The following is a 15029-nucleotide window of genomic DNA, read 5'->3' as shown; positions in this document are numbered from 1 at the left end:
TGCCCGAAGCTGCAAGCGCGAGATCCTGGGGCGAGGGGGAGGCGGCAGTCCTGCACTTTGCACTGGGGAGGTGCAGCGGGGAACCGGGGAGGAAGCCACCCCTCTGTGCTGGGAGGGAAGAAGGAACAATGTTCACTATCTCCCAGGATCACCAAGCCCCCTTCCAACAGCACATGCGAGGCTCCTGGCCTGCCAGCTCTCAGCTTCTCATTTCTGCTTTCTCTCTTTCTCTCTTGCTCTTTAATTCTTTTTTCTTTCTCTCTTTTTCTTTCTTTCTTGCTCTTTTTCTTTCTCTCTTTTACCTTCCCTCCTTCCATTTCTTTCATTCCCCCTCTCTATTTTTATTTCTCTTTCATTCTTTCTTTCTCTTTTTCTTTCTTTCTTGCTCTTTTTCTTTCTCTCTTTTACCTTCCCTTCCTCTATTTCTTCTTCTCTTTCTCCTTCCTACCTTCTTCCCTCCCTCCCTTTCTTCAGTCCTTCCTCTCTTACTCTCCCCTTTCATAAGTTTCCTTGCTTCCTTCCTCTGTTCTGTCCCTTCCCCCTTTCTTTCTTTCTTTCTATTTTTTTTCTATTTTCCTCCTCTAAAATCTAGGTGCGTCCTATCAGCAGGTGCGTCTTATAGAGCGAAAAATACGGTAAATCACCAGGAATCAAACCTTTTTAAAAATTAATTAATTAAATTAATTCAGAAATAAATTCTAGGCTAAGACTTGAAATTTTAGTAGAGCAACGCTTCTTTATTGCATCTACAATGATGTTTTAGAAGTTGGAAACCCCTGGAAAGATTTCTCACCATAAAAAGCCCTATTAAGCTGTCAGTGGGTAGTGGTGGCTGTTTTATTTAGAGAGAAATTATAATTTGACATGGTCATGGCACAATTATGTAGATTTTATATCTCATGTTAACAATCCTGTTATTCAGAGAGAGGAAGGGAAGACAGGAGATAACATGACAGTGAAAGTTGGCAAGCTTATTAAGTTGTTGGCTAGTTTAAGAGGGTAGCTAGTTGACTAGAATATAATGAATACTGATAACAGCGTTCAAAAAAGTTTTTAATAACCAAACAACTATTAAAGTTAATTGAAATATTTATAATACTATTCAGTAATTGCACAGTAGTTCCAATATACAATCAAGAAGATGCAAAGAACACAACACTTAATTTGGAAAAAAAAAACTATTGCACTGACCATTTAAAATAATTTGCTTTTTAAATTCCACACTACCAATGTTTTATAAACATTTACAATACATCAGTAAACACCAAGTTCTATCTGCAGTGCAGCATAAGGGGGGGGGGGGGTGAAGAGAATCTCCAGCCATCCAAACAGATGTTCAATGCCCATGAGTGCTAGAGACAGTTATTATTTCCATTATTTGCCATTATTCCTACAACAAGTAGTACGTATTCCTCGTTTAGTAATGATTAGTAGTTCTCTGGTTGCATGCCTTTGGACTGTGACCCGTTGCATCAAAGCTATTTTGTAGCACTCTGTTCCGGGGCTCCAGCATTGTCTATGGCAAGGGGCCTTCCATCTCAATGGCCAGTTAAATAGTCTTGTGTGGAATCGGAAGCAAAAGAATCAGCATCTTCATTGTCAGAATCATCACTGCTGTCATCAGCAGTCGGCTCCCCTGTCAATGCTATTCGAGCATAGTCATCCGTGTCTATGGATTTACAGAAATGGATGGCATACTTCAGTTTCTCTTCTAGAACCTGTTTGCAAGAATACCTAGGAAGCTTCAGCAGAAAAAAGCATGTGTAGGACTCAGGAAGAAAATGGTCTGGGGGGTTGTATTTATCCAGAACCTGTGAGGGGAAGGGGAAAAAAACATCAATTTCACTGAATGCCATTTGCGTAGCACAAAATTCATTTACCCATCCATGCTTACAGAAAAATAAAAAGCTTATATCTCTAGTTAAGAGGGTCAGAGTCCTGCTCCTAAGAAAGGGCTATGGAAGGTAGTTGTCACCTGCTTTTGCTTTCTGCAGAGTCAAATAACAGCTAATTTTGAAGCTGTATCTCAAATTACTATCCACATACAGTGATACCTTGTCTTACGAACTTAACTGGTTCCAGGACGAGGTTCCTAAGGTGAAAAGTTTGTAAGACGAAACAATGTTTCCCATAGGAATCAATGGAAAAGCGATTAACGCGTGCAAGCCCAAAATTCACCCTTTTTGCCAGCCGAAGCGCCCGTTTTTGCGATGCTGCGATTTTGCTGAGGCTTCCCTCGCTGGGAAACCCCACCTCCGGACTTCCGTTGCCATCGAAGCGCCTGTTTTTGCAATGCTGGGATTCCCCTGCTGGGATTCCCCTGCAGCATCGCAAAAACGTGGAAGTCCAGAGGTGGGGTTTCCCATGGAGGGGAGCCTCAGGTGAATCCCAGCACCGCAAAAACGGGCGCTTCGCTGGCAATGGAAGGTCCGGAGGTGGGGCATTCAAGCGGTGGCAGCGGGTTCATAAGGTGAAAAGAGTTCGGAAGAAGAGGCAAAAAAATCTTAAACCCCAGGTTCGGTATCTCGAAAAGTTTGTATGTCGAGGGGTTTGTAAGACGAGTTATCACTGTAATTGTAATTTATATTATTTTATTTTATTTTGCACATTTTGGACCACTGCTTGTGACCACCAATTACATATGAGGAGCCCTCTTGATTTGACCATTGGGTTGTTATGGTTAGTGTTTTGTGCCACTGGAATGCCATCAATGTATTTTACAGTAAAACCTCAATTTTATGCATGAACTTGGAGAAGTAATGTTAAAACCCATTAAATTCAAATTTGCATAATTGAAGTAACTAACATAAATTGCAGCAATTTATGCCATTTACCTAATTACACAAATGACATAAATGATGTAAATGATGTCAATTATATTAATTACTTCAATTGTCAGGGATTCTTAAAAACAAAAAAAGAACTTTATTGCTGGGGGTGAAGCCTGAACTAGAATTTTATCTGTTGCATCTGAACACTGCTGAATGGCTATCTATAAATTAAAGCTTCACCGTCTTTCTGCAGAATATTTTAGAAAACGTTCTTGTTGAAGAATATTAATTTTTTTCCTACCCACACCACCTCACAATTTGTTATGGGCTGATTTAAGCTATGAACATTTAAATATACCATCATTAAGCATTTCATTTTAATCTCCTAAAAATAAGCAACTGTTTCTCATTCAAAGTACATCACTATTGAGCAGAATAATTATGGGATCAAGAAAATTTTTACTTTCCATCGGTGATGAATATATGCATTACTTTCAGAACCATTTTGTTTGTATCCAAAAACAACACAGAAATCATGACAAGAAAAAATGGAGAACTGAAAATCTTCAAAAGAAACACCTAACAAGAACAAGTATTTTGCTTTAAGCTTCCCATTTTCTTTCAACGCATTTCCTACATTGCATGAGATAAAGTGGACTTTGCTGCCCTGAAGCTCTTGAAGGATTACCTGGATGACAAAGTCCCTGCCTCTGAAATCTGCAATAGTTCTTGGAAGTCTTGTCCTACCCCATACAAAGCGCAAAAACAGGGACCGTTCTGTGTTGGAGAAGGATTCCATCACCTCCCAAAACCACTGAATGAGAGAAGCGCTGGGTTCAATCCCTTTATATGTAGCCACAGATTTCAAAAGATGGAGAGGAATATCTGGACTCCCACATACCTGAAATGGGAGGGAAACAGAAATTGCTTTAGCTTAGCTTTTATACTCATGAGAGTTCGAAATATAGTTCTTTATAGGAATGTATTTTTAAAATGCTACTATTAAAATTTATGAATTCTCAAGTGCGCTTTGATATATAATATTCTTTGCAATTTTTTTTGGCCTTTTGCTTTGTTCCATTGTGTGAGTATTAATTATCTCACAACAGCTACAAAAATTCAGATCCAATGTTTGGAACCAGAGAGCAGAAAAATCTATTATACCGTATTTTTCGCTCCATAAGACGCAGTTTTTTTCCTCCCAAAGTAGGATGAAAAATCAGCCCCGTCTTATGGAGCGAAGATGCAGGCAGGGAGGGGGGGGGAGGTGCTGGAGCAGAGGGGGGGGTATCCCGGCACGCGGAGAGGCGGTCGCCTCCCCTGCCGCCCCACTCTGGGGGTCCTTGGCTTCTGCTGGGGGGATCCGAATGCTGTCAAACGTCCCACAGTCCTCCAACCCAACCAGCCGGCAGCTGAGTCAGGCTGCCCGGGAAGGCGAGCGGTGCGCGGTAGGCACGGGGACGGGGACGGGGGGGGGGAATCGTCTGAACGTGCTGGAAAGCCCCCCAGGCCGGCTGCGATCTTTTAAAACAGCCGCGCCGCTTTTAAAACAGCCGCGCCGCTTTCCAGCTGACTCCTGAAGCCAAAAGCCAAAGGCGAACTTCCGCGCTTCAGGAGTCAGCTGGGAAGCGGCGCAGCTGTTTTAAAAGATCGCAGCCGGCCTGGGGGGCTTTCCAGCATGTTCAGACGATTCCCCCCCCCCTGTCCCCGTCCCCGCGCCTACTGCGCACCGCTCGCCTTCCCGGGCAGCCCGACTCAGCTGCCGGCTGGTTGGGTTGGAGGACTTTGGGACGGCGATAGAGCTCAGCACAACAAGAGTACTAGACACGAGAACAATTTTTCCGCACCCCAACGCCATCACACGCCGGATCGCTCGCTCCCTCGCGCGTCCCGCCCGCCGCCAAGCCCCGCCAATATTTTTTTTCTATTTTCTATTTTCCTCCTCTAAAATCTAGGTGCGTCTTATCAGCAGGTGCGTCTTATAGAGCGAAAAATACGGTAACTTAGCCACCAAACTAATATATGAGAGAGACTCATTACATGCAAAGCAAGATAGTTCAAGCCTTGATTTGTCATAATTGTGATGATTATGGGATACACCTCATGAAAACCCCAAATCCACAATCTCAGAAAATTAGAATATTGTGAAAAGGTACAATATTCCAGGCTCAAAGTGTCCCACTCTAATCAGCTAATTAAGCCATAACACCTGCAAACGGTTCCTGAGACTTTAAATGGTCTCTCAGTCTGGTTGAGTAGGAATCACAATCATGAGAAAGATTGCTGACCTGACAGTTGTGCAGAAAACCATCATTGCCACCCCTCCGTACCCCATAATCATCACAATTATGACAAACCACGGCTTGAACTATCTTGCTTTGCATGTAATGCGTCTCTCTCATATATCAGTTTCACCTTTTAAGTTACATTACTGAAATAAATTAACTTTTGCATGATATTCTAATTTTTCGAGTTTCACCTGTAAATAGGACAGGTACAAAAAAGGTGGGTGAGCTGATTTTAGGACTACAAAATATGTTTTATCTAAGGGTTCTGTTTAAGTCTAAGGGTTCTGTTTAAGTCTAAGATCAATCAAGTAAAAAGCTAAAATAACATTTCCTGAGCTCCAGTGCTTAGATTATGTTGTGGTTGGCTCTGGGCCAGCTCCTACAGTGGGGAATTTGGATGTTGATTTAGGGGAATCCTTGGGTTATCAGAGACCAGGGACAGACAGTGGGGGAGAGGAATCAGACAGGGAGATAGGTGCAGCCAGCCCACCAGTCAGTGCTCCAATTAGTGAATCATCAGAATCAGAGGAGGACCCACTTGTGGATGCCTGTGTGCACAGTCTTATGGCAAAAAGGGATCAGTTGCGCAGGCGTCTCAGAAGATAAGTGAGCACACCTGTTCAAGGGGTAATTATGTTGATGTGTTTTGTGATAAATTACAGGCGTTGGGAAGTGTGAGCTGTGGGCATTTATCCATTTGAGAAAGAGACTTCTGAAAGAACATTGCTACAGCTCGTATTATTCCAGGACTTCTACTGAACTTTGGACACTTCATAGTTAAAGAACTCTTGAGGACTTTTTAGCGGCTGTGGAGATTTACAGCCGTCTTATCTGCTCTTTTGTTTTGGCATGAACTTTTCCGGGTGAGAGTAATTTGACTCCTCTCAGAGCTTGTGTTTTCAAGATTGCTTGATAAACTTGCTTTAATTTCTTTGTGACTGTGTGTGTGTGTGTTTGAAATTTGAAACTCACTGGGGGCTAATTGCCAAGGGCCCGGCATAACAGATTGAATAGCATTTAGTCTTCCTTTATGAAAAATACACCAGGTTATTTTAAACTTAATAAGAATAATTTAAGATGGAGAATAGATAATTTATGCTATTATTAAATGGGAAAAGCATCAGTTATGCACCTCTATTTTCCATCAACATCTGGACAGAAAACAAAGAGAATTATGGAAGTTCACAGTCAGCGATAATTTTTCACACATCTTCCTATTATATCGCAATTTCTGGTTATGGATTCACATACAAGTCTAAATTGTAAATTTAGATTTTAAATGTTTTTAAAGCATAAAATAGCTGTCTTATTTCCTTAGCATTGTTCTGTTATGAAATGTGTTCTGATTTTTATTAAGTTGGCCAACAACAACCGTTTATATATATACACACCATAGTTTCCAGTTCGTATCCTGTGAATAGTGAAAGAAGAGGAACAGGGACAACCCGTGCCATCCCTTCTCGAACAGCAGCCACTTGTTCATCAAATTCATGTAATCTGCAAAAAAAAAAAAAATCACCCCACCATGTATTTGTTAGTAAGAGAAATATAATTGCTTCATAATCATATGGGAGGACAGGAAGAAATATCTGCATATATTTCATAATTTGCTTAGAAACCCTGGAGAAAGTATTTGTAATAAATGGGTGAATTAACATAAGATCACTGACACTGAAGATGATACAAAATTGTATTGACTTTTTCAGGGTTGGTTTTTTTAAAATAATCTGAATTCTTAACAATTGTCATCTTACTCTACCAGCGCTGTCTTTGCTTGATTTCATCTCAACACTGACAAATATTACAGCACAAGTTGAACAGTGGACTGTCACTTATATCTTTGACTACTTTACAAACCTGTAGTTTATTGCAAGCCTCACATATTCTGTTCGATTATCCAGTGTAATATGGGTATATTTTGAACTGAGTTGAATATCTTGGCCGCTGGCATTTGGCACTGTAAATGGCAGGCTCATGGCTTCAAATTCTTCTGAGGTAGCTTCATTGTCTCGGATATACATAAGTCCAGGAATAAAATCCTTATCAACCTTTTAAATATAAAACAGAACTAAATGAAATATTTTCTACATATAGTGTAAATGTCCGTATTATTTGGGATAAATTATATGGCTAATTCATTAGTTCACATTATGATCCTTCAAGCAAGTAAGAACACATGTTTAAAGTTAGAGATATTGGCATATTGACACTAAAACTGCAAAAATGTTTAGTATTTTAGAGAGCAACCATTAGAATAGGTAATCTTCTAATGAGCTACAGAACAATAATATAAATACCTCAAAACTCATTTTCAAACCTGGGAAAGCTATCGTATAATTTTTGGAAATGTGAAAAGCAGGAGAATGAATACATTTGATGAAAGGAAGTAGCAAGCTGAACATATGCCAAATTAAGAATTTTCCATACAGTGTCTACTTCCTTTTTATGCAAAAATACTAGTGGAAATACTTGATTTTGACTCTCAGGTTAATAAGGGCTCTGGAAATACAATGTAAATAAAGTAACCTCTAAGACTATATTGGATTACAGTATTGGAAAATTTTGGGGGAAAGATCTTTGAGAACTGCACAAATATATAAGACTTGTAGGGAGAGTCGCGACACAGAAGCATTCCATATTCCTGTATTTGTGTCTTTTCTTACATAGAGAGAATTACCCAGAGAGATACACTCCTATTTTTGAGAAATAAGATGTGCTGTACTAATAATCCTGGCAACAATCACCTACCTGCCTTACATAATGGGGAGAGGCTTTAATCTCCTCCTACATTCTAGATACAAGTTATATTCCAATTTAGATGGGTAAATTTATAGTCCACCTATCTTCATAAATTTGAAAGTGTATTTTCGGCTACACAAGCTTAAAACTATCAATTAAGTAGACAATTATCTGCTCACTTTAAGAAGATAGTATGTCTTTAATCCTTTTTATTGACTTCTCATCCCTCATGAAAGCAACATGTTATTCAGCCAAATACAAACATGTATCTAATACAAAAAGAATGGCCTTCTGGCAGTAGGATATAACCATAACCAGGTAAGACCTTATGCCAGCGGATCTCAACCTTTCTTTGCTACAGACCCCCTTTAAATACCTTTTGTGGCCAAGGGCCATGGCCATGGAACACCAAGACTTAAGATTTAAACCGTAACATTTCTTCAAATCTTCACCAACCCTGTGATGACATTACAGCCCCCCAGGGGTTCACAGACCACACACTGAAAACCACTGGCTTATGCTAATATTATATAGATGAACATAAGATTTTCTTGCCTCACTGAGATCAGCAATTGTTAAGTTCATTCCTGCCAATTGTTTCCATACAGGTTCTGCCAGGTTAAGGCTCAGAGGACTTCCAGTCCGAATAGCTATCCCCAACATAACTCCTAGGTAATTTTTAAAAAAAGGAAAAGTGTTACATGTATTGTATGATCAAAGTTTTTTTAAAAAAAATTAAAAAAGATTTAAAAGTTGCAGCATAATTTACCGAGGAAGCGAAACATGTTCATGTGCAATAAAGTTTTTGCCGCAGGATTTAGGAGAAAGCAATCTCTGTTTGCTCCAGATTCATCCCTTCCATTAGGAGTCACAATTAATAATGGGGTCAGCCCATTCTGAAGTTCTTCACACATTTCTGCTATTGATTCGCTGTAGCCCCCACCACAGTCATCCACAGATTCACCTGAGAGAAAGAATAAATTACTTCGTGGAACTGCTGAATTAGTAATTTAAAGCTACGTTCAGCTATTTTTATAATGAACATTAGATGCAGCGAAAAGGAATACTTGCTGAATTCACTCATTTTGCCATTCAGTTAATCCTAGACAAAATAGAATACATATTTCAAAATATTTATTGATCTATAAAAATATGCTTAATCAGTAAAAAAATGTGCAGTCAGATACAATAGGATAAGCCAATTAGTGCCCTCAATATGATCTATTGAAAACCACACATCCTCCTCTTTGTTCTACTTATTTAAGTTTCATAAACATTTATTTCTATGTACAGGTCATCCTCAACTTATAACTGACCATTCAAAGTTATGATGACCCTTCCCAGGAGTACTTATGACTTGGTTCTAAAATTCCAACAATTGTCCCCTCCCCCAGGTTCAAGTGGTATATTTCAGGTGCTTGGCTACTGACCCACATTTATAAACTGAAGCTTCCTATGGCCACAGGACCGCATTTATTTTGCTGAAAACTGGCATTTATTTCTCCTTGTGGTCAGAACTAGCTACTGAACACCACAATAAAAGGTCATAGAATCAGGTAGGGCCAGAGGGTGAGCTACTTCAAAACTGTCCCAACTTATTATTGTAATGGGCAAGTTCTATTATGGTCGTAAGTTGAGAACTACCTATATAAGCAAAAAAAAAAAAATAGCAAGGGAAAAAATATCCAGCAAACAACATGTAATAGAATTTTTTTTAATCTAAGAAGCCATCTGTTTGAGAATGACAATATGCAATTAATTTGAGTTGAGAACCAGTTGACAATATTTAGTGCTAAGCAAAAATTATGATTGACATTTCTTCTTTTTGGTATTTATTATACAAGAAAGGGCAAAGTATTGTAAAATTAGATGAAGTGGAGAAAAAAATATTACCAACAAACTTGACCTTCCAGACACGATGAGGTAGAAGAAGACTATCTGGACTGAATGAGCTCATCTTAGCACACATTTGCCCAAACACAGATTTTGTGCCATCAGGACCAGCCAATCCTCCTTTGCTTCTAGATCGCTTTACCTGATCACAAAACAGAAGTATCTCTAGTAGAAATCTAACTCTAGCAATACTTAGGAGTATTTTAGTAATGCAAAAACACAAATTGAAATTACTGGTCCTAATAAAACTTTTCGGCAGCTTGTTTTGAAGACACATACACAATACTGGATGAAAGTCAGATTAAAAACATGATGTCCTTGGAAGTTAGACAGTGACACAATTTTAAATCTGTTCTGTACTTACTCCCTCCTACTAACACTGATTTTCCTAAAGATACTGAATTCTCTAAAACACATTATTCCAAAACATATGATTTGCTCAATGAAATAAAACAATAAACAGTAGTATATTCAGCCTCTGGAGAGGAAAATTCTTGAAACGCGCATCTGACCTTAGGCCTAATATTAGATCTGTTTACGTCACTGACATTTTTTATGATAACCACTTCCTTCCATAAAGTAACCACATGTAATGCTGATTTCCTGAAATTTAGTGATGCCTGAAGGTATCCTAACAATATCAAGTGATAGAAGACGGGTAAAACAATAACAACAATGTGCAATATGAGATGTTCTGTGAGAGAAAAAACATTATGTTTTTGTGATTTGAGCCTCATTAGATTTTCATAGATACTGGAGACCAAGGATCTCCAATCCCCTATTGGGAACCCCGCCACAGAAGCAACGTGTGAGTGCGCAAAGCTCCATTTAGAAACACAGAAGACTGACGGCAGAAAAAGACCTCATGATCCATCTAGTCTGCCCTTATACTATTTTTTGTATTTTATCTTAGGATGGATCTATGTTTATCCCAGGCATGTTTAAATTCAGTTACTGTGGATTTACTAACCACGTCTGCTGGAAGTTTGTTCCAAGGATCTACTACTCTTTCAGTAAAGTAATATTTTCTCATGTTGCTTTTGATCTTTCCCCCAACTAACTTCAGATTGTGTCCCCTTGTTCTTGTGTTCACTTTCCTATTAAAAACACTTCCCTCCGTATTTGCATACGTAGAGGGGCGGCATACAAATCTAATAAATAAATAAATAAATAAATATGCATGGGATCTTGGTTGCACACCATCCCTTCTCTCCCCCTCCCCCAACACCATCAATGTCAATCCATGGAGCCAGAAAGGTTGGGGACTGAGCTGCAGGCAACAAAGATTTCATAATGTCTTAGTACAGTCTTAGTACAGCTCTAAGTTCACATAAGTATGTATTTGCTATGTTTCATCAGTGTCATGAGTATAAATACAGTAGAATCTCGGTTATCCGTCCTTCGGATATCTAACACTCTACATAATCCTACGTCGTGGCTGCTTGGGGACGTGGCTGTAGTCATTTCAGAGCCCCACAGACACGCCCCCAAATATGACAGCCATGACGGGAAAGCAAGCTAAGAGGAGGGAAGCGAGCGAGCAAGCAAGAGAAAGCCAAGGAGGGAAGCAACCTAGAGAGAGAGAGAAAGAGACGGGGATAGAAGTGTGCGAGAGAGAGAGAGAGACAGGGACGAAAGCGGGCGAGCGCGAGAGATAGCTGATGAGGGAAGCGAGCTAGAGAGAGAACAGAGGAGGGGAAAGAGAGAGACAGGGACGGAAGGAGTACAGTAGAGTCTGGATTATCCGACATTTCAGCTATCCGACTATCAGCCTGTCCATTTATGTCGGATAACTGAGACTCTACTTGCATTGGCAGTTCTGTGTTAGCAAAAACTTCAGAAGAGAAGGATTTAGGGGTAGTGATTTCTGACAATCTGAAAATAGGTGAACAGTGTGGTCGGGCAGTAGGAAAAGCAAGTAGGATGCTTGCCTGCATAGCTAGAGGTATAACAAGCAGGAAGAGGGAGATTGTGATCCCCTTATATAGAGCGCTGGTGAGACCACATATGGAATACTGTGTTCAGTTCTGGAGACTTCACCTACAAAAAGATATTGACAAAATTGAACGGGTCCAAAGACGGGCTACAAGAATGGTGGAAGGTCTTAAGCATAAAACATATCAGGAAAAACTTAATGAACTCAATCTGTATAGTCTGGAGGACAGAAGGAAAAGGGAGGACATGATCGAAACATTTAAATATGTTAAAGGGTTAAATAAGGTTCAGGAGGGAAGTGTTTTTAATAGGAAAGTGAACACAAGAACAAGGGGACACAATCTGAAGTTAGTTGGGGGAAAGATCAAAAGCAACGTGAGAAGGACCGTTGAACTTACCTGAACGGTCTTCTCGCTGCACTGTGAGGAGAGTCCAATGTGGGTTGTTCTTCAGCCTCATTGGCAGGGACTGAGTTAAAAATTAACATAATTATTATGTCCCGCCCCCCTCTACCTCCTCAGGTTCAGTCAAGAAAAACGAAGGAATAGTGTAAACAAACCAATTTTATTAACTAAGAAGTTAAACTGGTAACGAACTGAACCCCTGGGCCAAGAAGCCGGGAGGGTTTGGACTCTCCTCACAGTGCAGCGAGAAGACCGTTCAGGTAAGTTCAACGGTCCTTCTCCCCTGCACTGTTCGGAGAGTCCAATGTGGGATATACCCAAGCAAACCAACTAGGGCGGGATAGGCTGGACCAGGGGTGTCTGAACACAAACCCGTTGCAGCACTCTGCGACCGAATGCCGCTTCCGATGAAGCGAATGAGTCTATACGGTAGTGTCTGATGAAAGTCGTGGGGGCCGCCCAGGTTGCGGCCCGACAGATGTCATCGATTGACGCCTGTGTGTTCCAGGCGGCAGTGGTGGCTGCACTTCTGGTAGAGTGAGCCGTGATTGTCCTTGGCAAAGGTGTCCCACGTGTCCTGTATGCCTCCATAATGCAGGACCGGATCCATCGGCTGATAGTTTTATATGACACCTTGTTGCCCATGGATCCTGGGAAGAAGGAAACGAATAATGCTTCTGATTTCCTGAAAGAGCTGGTCCGTCGAATGTAAATCTTTAGAGCTCTACGGACGTCCACTTTGTGCCAGCGTAAGACTGACGGGTGTGAGCCGTGGGTACAGAAGTCCGGTAATATTATGTCCTGGGATCTATGAAATCTTGTGTTGACCTTCGGCAGAAAGCTGGGATCTAACCGAAGAGTAACCTGATCTGGGTGGAACACGCAAAGGTCCGGCCGGACTGACAATGCCGCGAGTTCCGACACCCTGCGAGCAGATGTGATGGCCACTAAGAACGCTACTTTGATTGATAGAAGGCGAAGCGTGATTTCTCTCAGTGGTTCAAAAGGAGGTCCTGTAAGGGCCTGTAAGACCAAAGTCAAATCCCAGGATGGGAAGTGATGGATAACTGGAGGAGAAAGATTCAAGGCTCCTCGGAGAAAGTCTTTAACCCATGGATGATGGGAAATCGGTCGAAGGGGGTCTGGTCTTAAGACCGTGGCGATAGCTGCCACCTGCCTGCGAAGGGTGTTTGGGGTCAGCCCTTCGTCCAGCCCCTTCTGTAGGAAGTCTAATAGATGTAAGATGGAGGCTGAGCGAGGGGGGATCTCTCGAGCTCTGCAGAATCTACAAAACGCTGCCCATGTCGCTTGGTAAATGCGAGTCGTTGACGGGCGTCGAGCCGATTGGATGGTATGGATGACCTTTTCCGACAGAGATTCCGCCCTCAAGCGGTCCCCCTCAATCTCCACACGGCAAGCCTCCACCACTGAGGCTCTGGGTGCACCAACGACCCCTGGGTGAGGGAGAGTCTGTGGTATGGGATCCTCCATGGCGGGGAGGTTGAGAGGTCCATCAAGTCCGCGAACCATGGTCGTCTGGGCCAAAAGGGGGCGACGAGAATCACCTCCGCCTGCTCCGAGAGTATCTTGGAGACTACCCTGGGTAGAAGGCAAGTCGGAGGGAAGGCGTAGAGTAGACCCCTTGGCCATGGGGAGAGGAGCGCATTGATACGGTCGGCTCCCGGGCACGGGAACCGGGAGTAGAATCGGCCCACTTGGTTGTTGAGGTGGGTCGCGAACAGGTCCACTACCGGTTCCCCATAACGGTGTATAATGTCCTGGAAAACCTCTGGGTTCAATGACCATTCCCCCGGGTCGATGGTTGTGCGGCTCAACCAATCCGCCTGGGTGTTGTCTGATCCTGAGATGTGTTCTGCTTGGATCGAGACCAGGTGTGTTTCCGCCCAAGACATCAGGGAGTGAGCCTCCTCCATCAAACGGCCCGACCTCGTACCTCCCTGATGATTTATATGGGCCCTTGTTGCTACGTTGTCCGTCATGACGAGGACATGCTGTCCCTGTACCCGGTCTTCGAAGGAGTGGAGTGCCTTGAAGACTGCCCTTAGTTCTAGCAAGTTGATATTGGGGTCCCTCAGGTCGTCTGCTGTCCAGAGACCCTGGGCCACTCTGGAGCCGCAATGTGCTCCCCAGCCGGAGAGGCTCGCATCTGTAGTGATCATCACCTCCCGATGGTGTAGGAAGGGAGAGCCTCTGGTCAGCGCTTGGGACGTCCACCAGGGCAGAGAGTGACGGACGGGTAACGTACCTGGTGTTTGGAGTGGCTCATGCGTGCTCTTTGGAAGGGGAGGAGGAGCCATTGAAGCGGGCGGGCATGCAGCCGTGCCCATGGGACGATGCTGATGCAGGAGATGAAGACTCCTAGCAGCTGGGATAGAAGGGCCAAGGGGACCCTGGTGCGGTGCTGAATAGAAGCTATCAGCGTCCTCACCCTCTGCTGCCTCTCTGATGACAGGTAAACGATTCCGGCTGCAGAGTCTATCAGAGTTCCCAAATGTAAGAGCTGTTTGGTTGGATTCAGGTGGCTTTTCACATAGTTGATCGTGAAACCACAGGTCTCTAGAGAACGTATTGTCCGTTGTAGATCTAGTCTGGCCTGTTGAGGGCTGCTGGACAAAATGATTACGTCGTCCAGATAGGCCATGAGACGAATGGATCTGGTTCTCAGGTCGGCTGTCAGTACATCCAGAAGCTTGGTGAAAGCTCTGGGGGCCGATGAAAGTCCGAAGGGCATTGCCCTGTACTGGAAATGATGGTCCTGTATACAAAAGCAGAGGAAACGTCGATGATGTGGATGAACTGGTACGTGCAGGTACGCCTCTTTGAGGTCGATGGAGGTCATCCAGTCGTGGTGTCGGATGGATGCCAGGATTGACTGCAAGGAATGCATCTTGAAACGTTGGTAGCGAACGTAGATGTTCAGCTGCTTGAGGTTGAGAATCAGGCGGTAGCCGCCGGACGTCTTGGGGACCAAGAACACG

General features: G+C 42.6%; 1 protein-coding gene across 1 annotated transcript in view; it reads right to left on the bottom strand.

The window, feature by feature from the left end:
• Positions 1-1035: 1035 nt before the first annotated feature.
• HERC2 (HECT and RLD domain containing E3 ubiquitin protein ligase 2) overlaps positions 1036-15029 on the bottom strand; it is a 143630-nt gene continuing 129636 nt past the window's right edge. Inside the window, exons 87-93 of the mRNA XM_070750922.1 lie at positions 9692-9833; positions 8568-8762; positions 8354-8466; positions 6917-7107; positions 6451-6556; positions 3460-3672; positions 1036-1811 (exon numbers count right to left, since the gene is read on the bottom strand). Of these exons, the coding sequence (XP_070607023.1) occupies positions 1539-1811; positions 3460-3672; positions 6451-6556; positions 6917-7107; positions 8354-8466; positions 8568-8762; positions 9692-9833 (1233 nt within the window). The 3' untranslated portion in view covers positions 1036-1538. The remainder of the gene's footprint in view (positions 1812-3459; positions 3673-6450; positions 6557-6916; positions 7108-8353; positions 8467-8567; positions 8763-9691; positions 9834-15029) is intronic.

The sequence above is a fragment of the Erythrolamprus reginae genome, chromosome 4 (genome assembly GCF_031021105.1).
Source record: "Erythrolamprus reginae isolate rEryReg1 chromosome 4, rEryReg1.hap1, whole genome shotgun sequence".
Lineage (NCBI taxonomy): Eukaryota > Metazoa > Chordata > Lepidosauria > Squamata > Dipsadidae > Erythrolamprus > Erythrolamprus reginae.
Note: the sequence above shows the minus strand (reverse complement) of the source record. Positions and strands in the feature narration are given on the sequence as shown.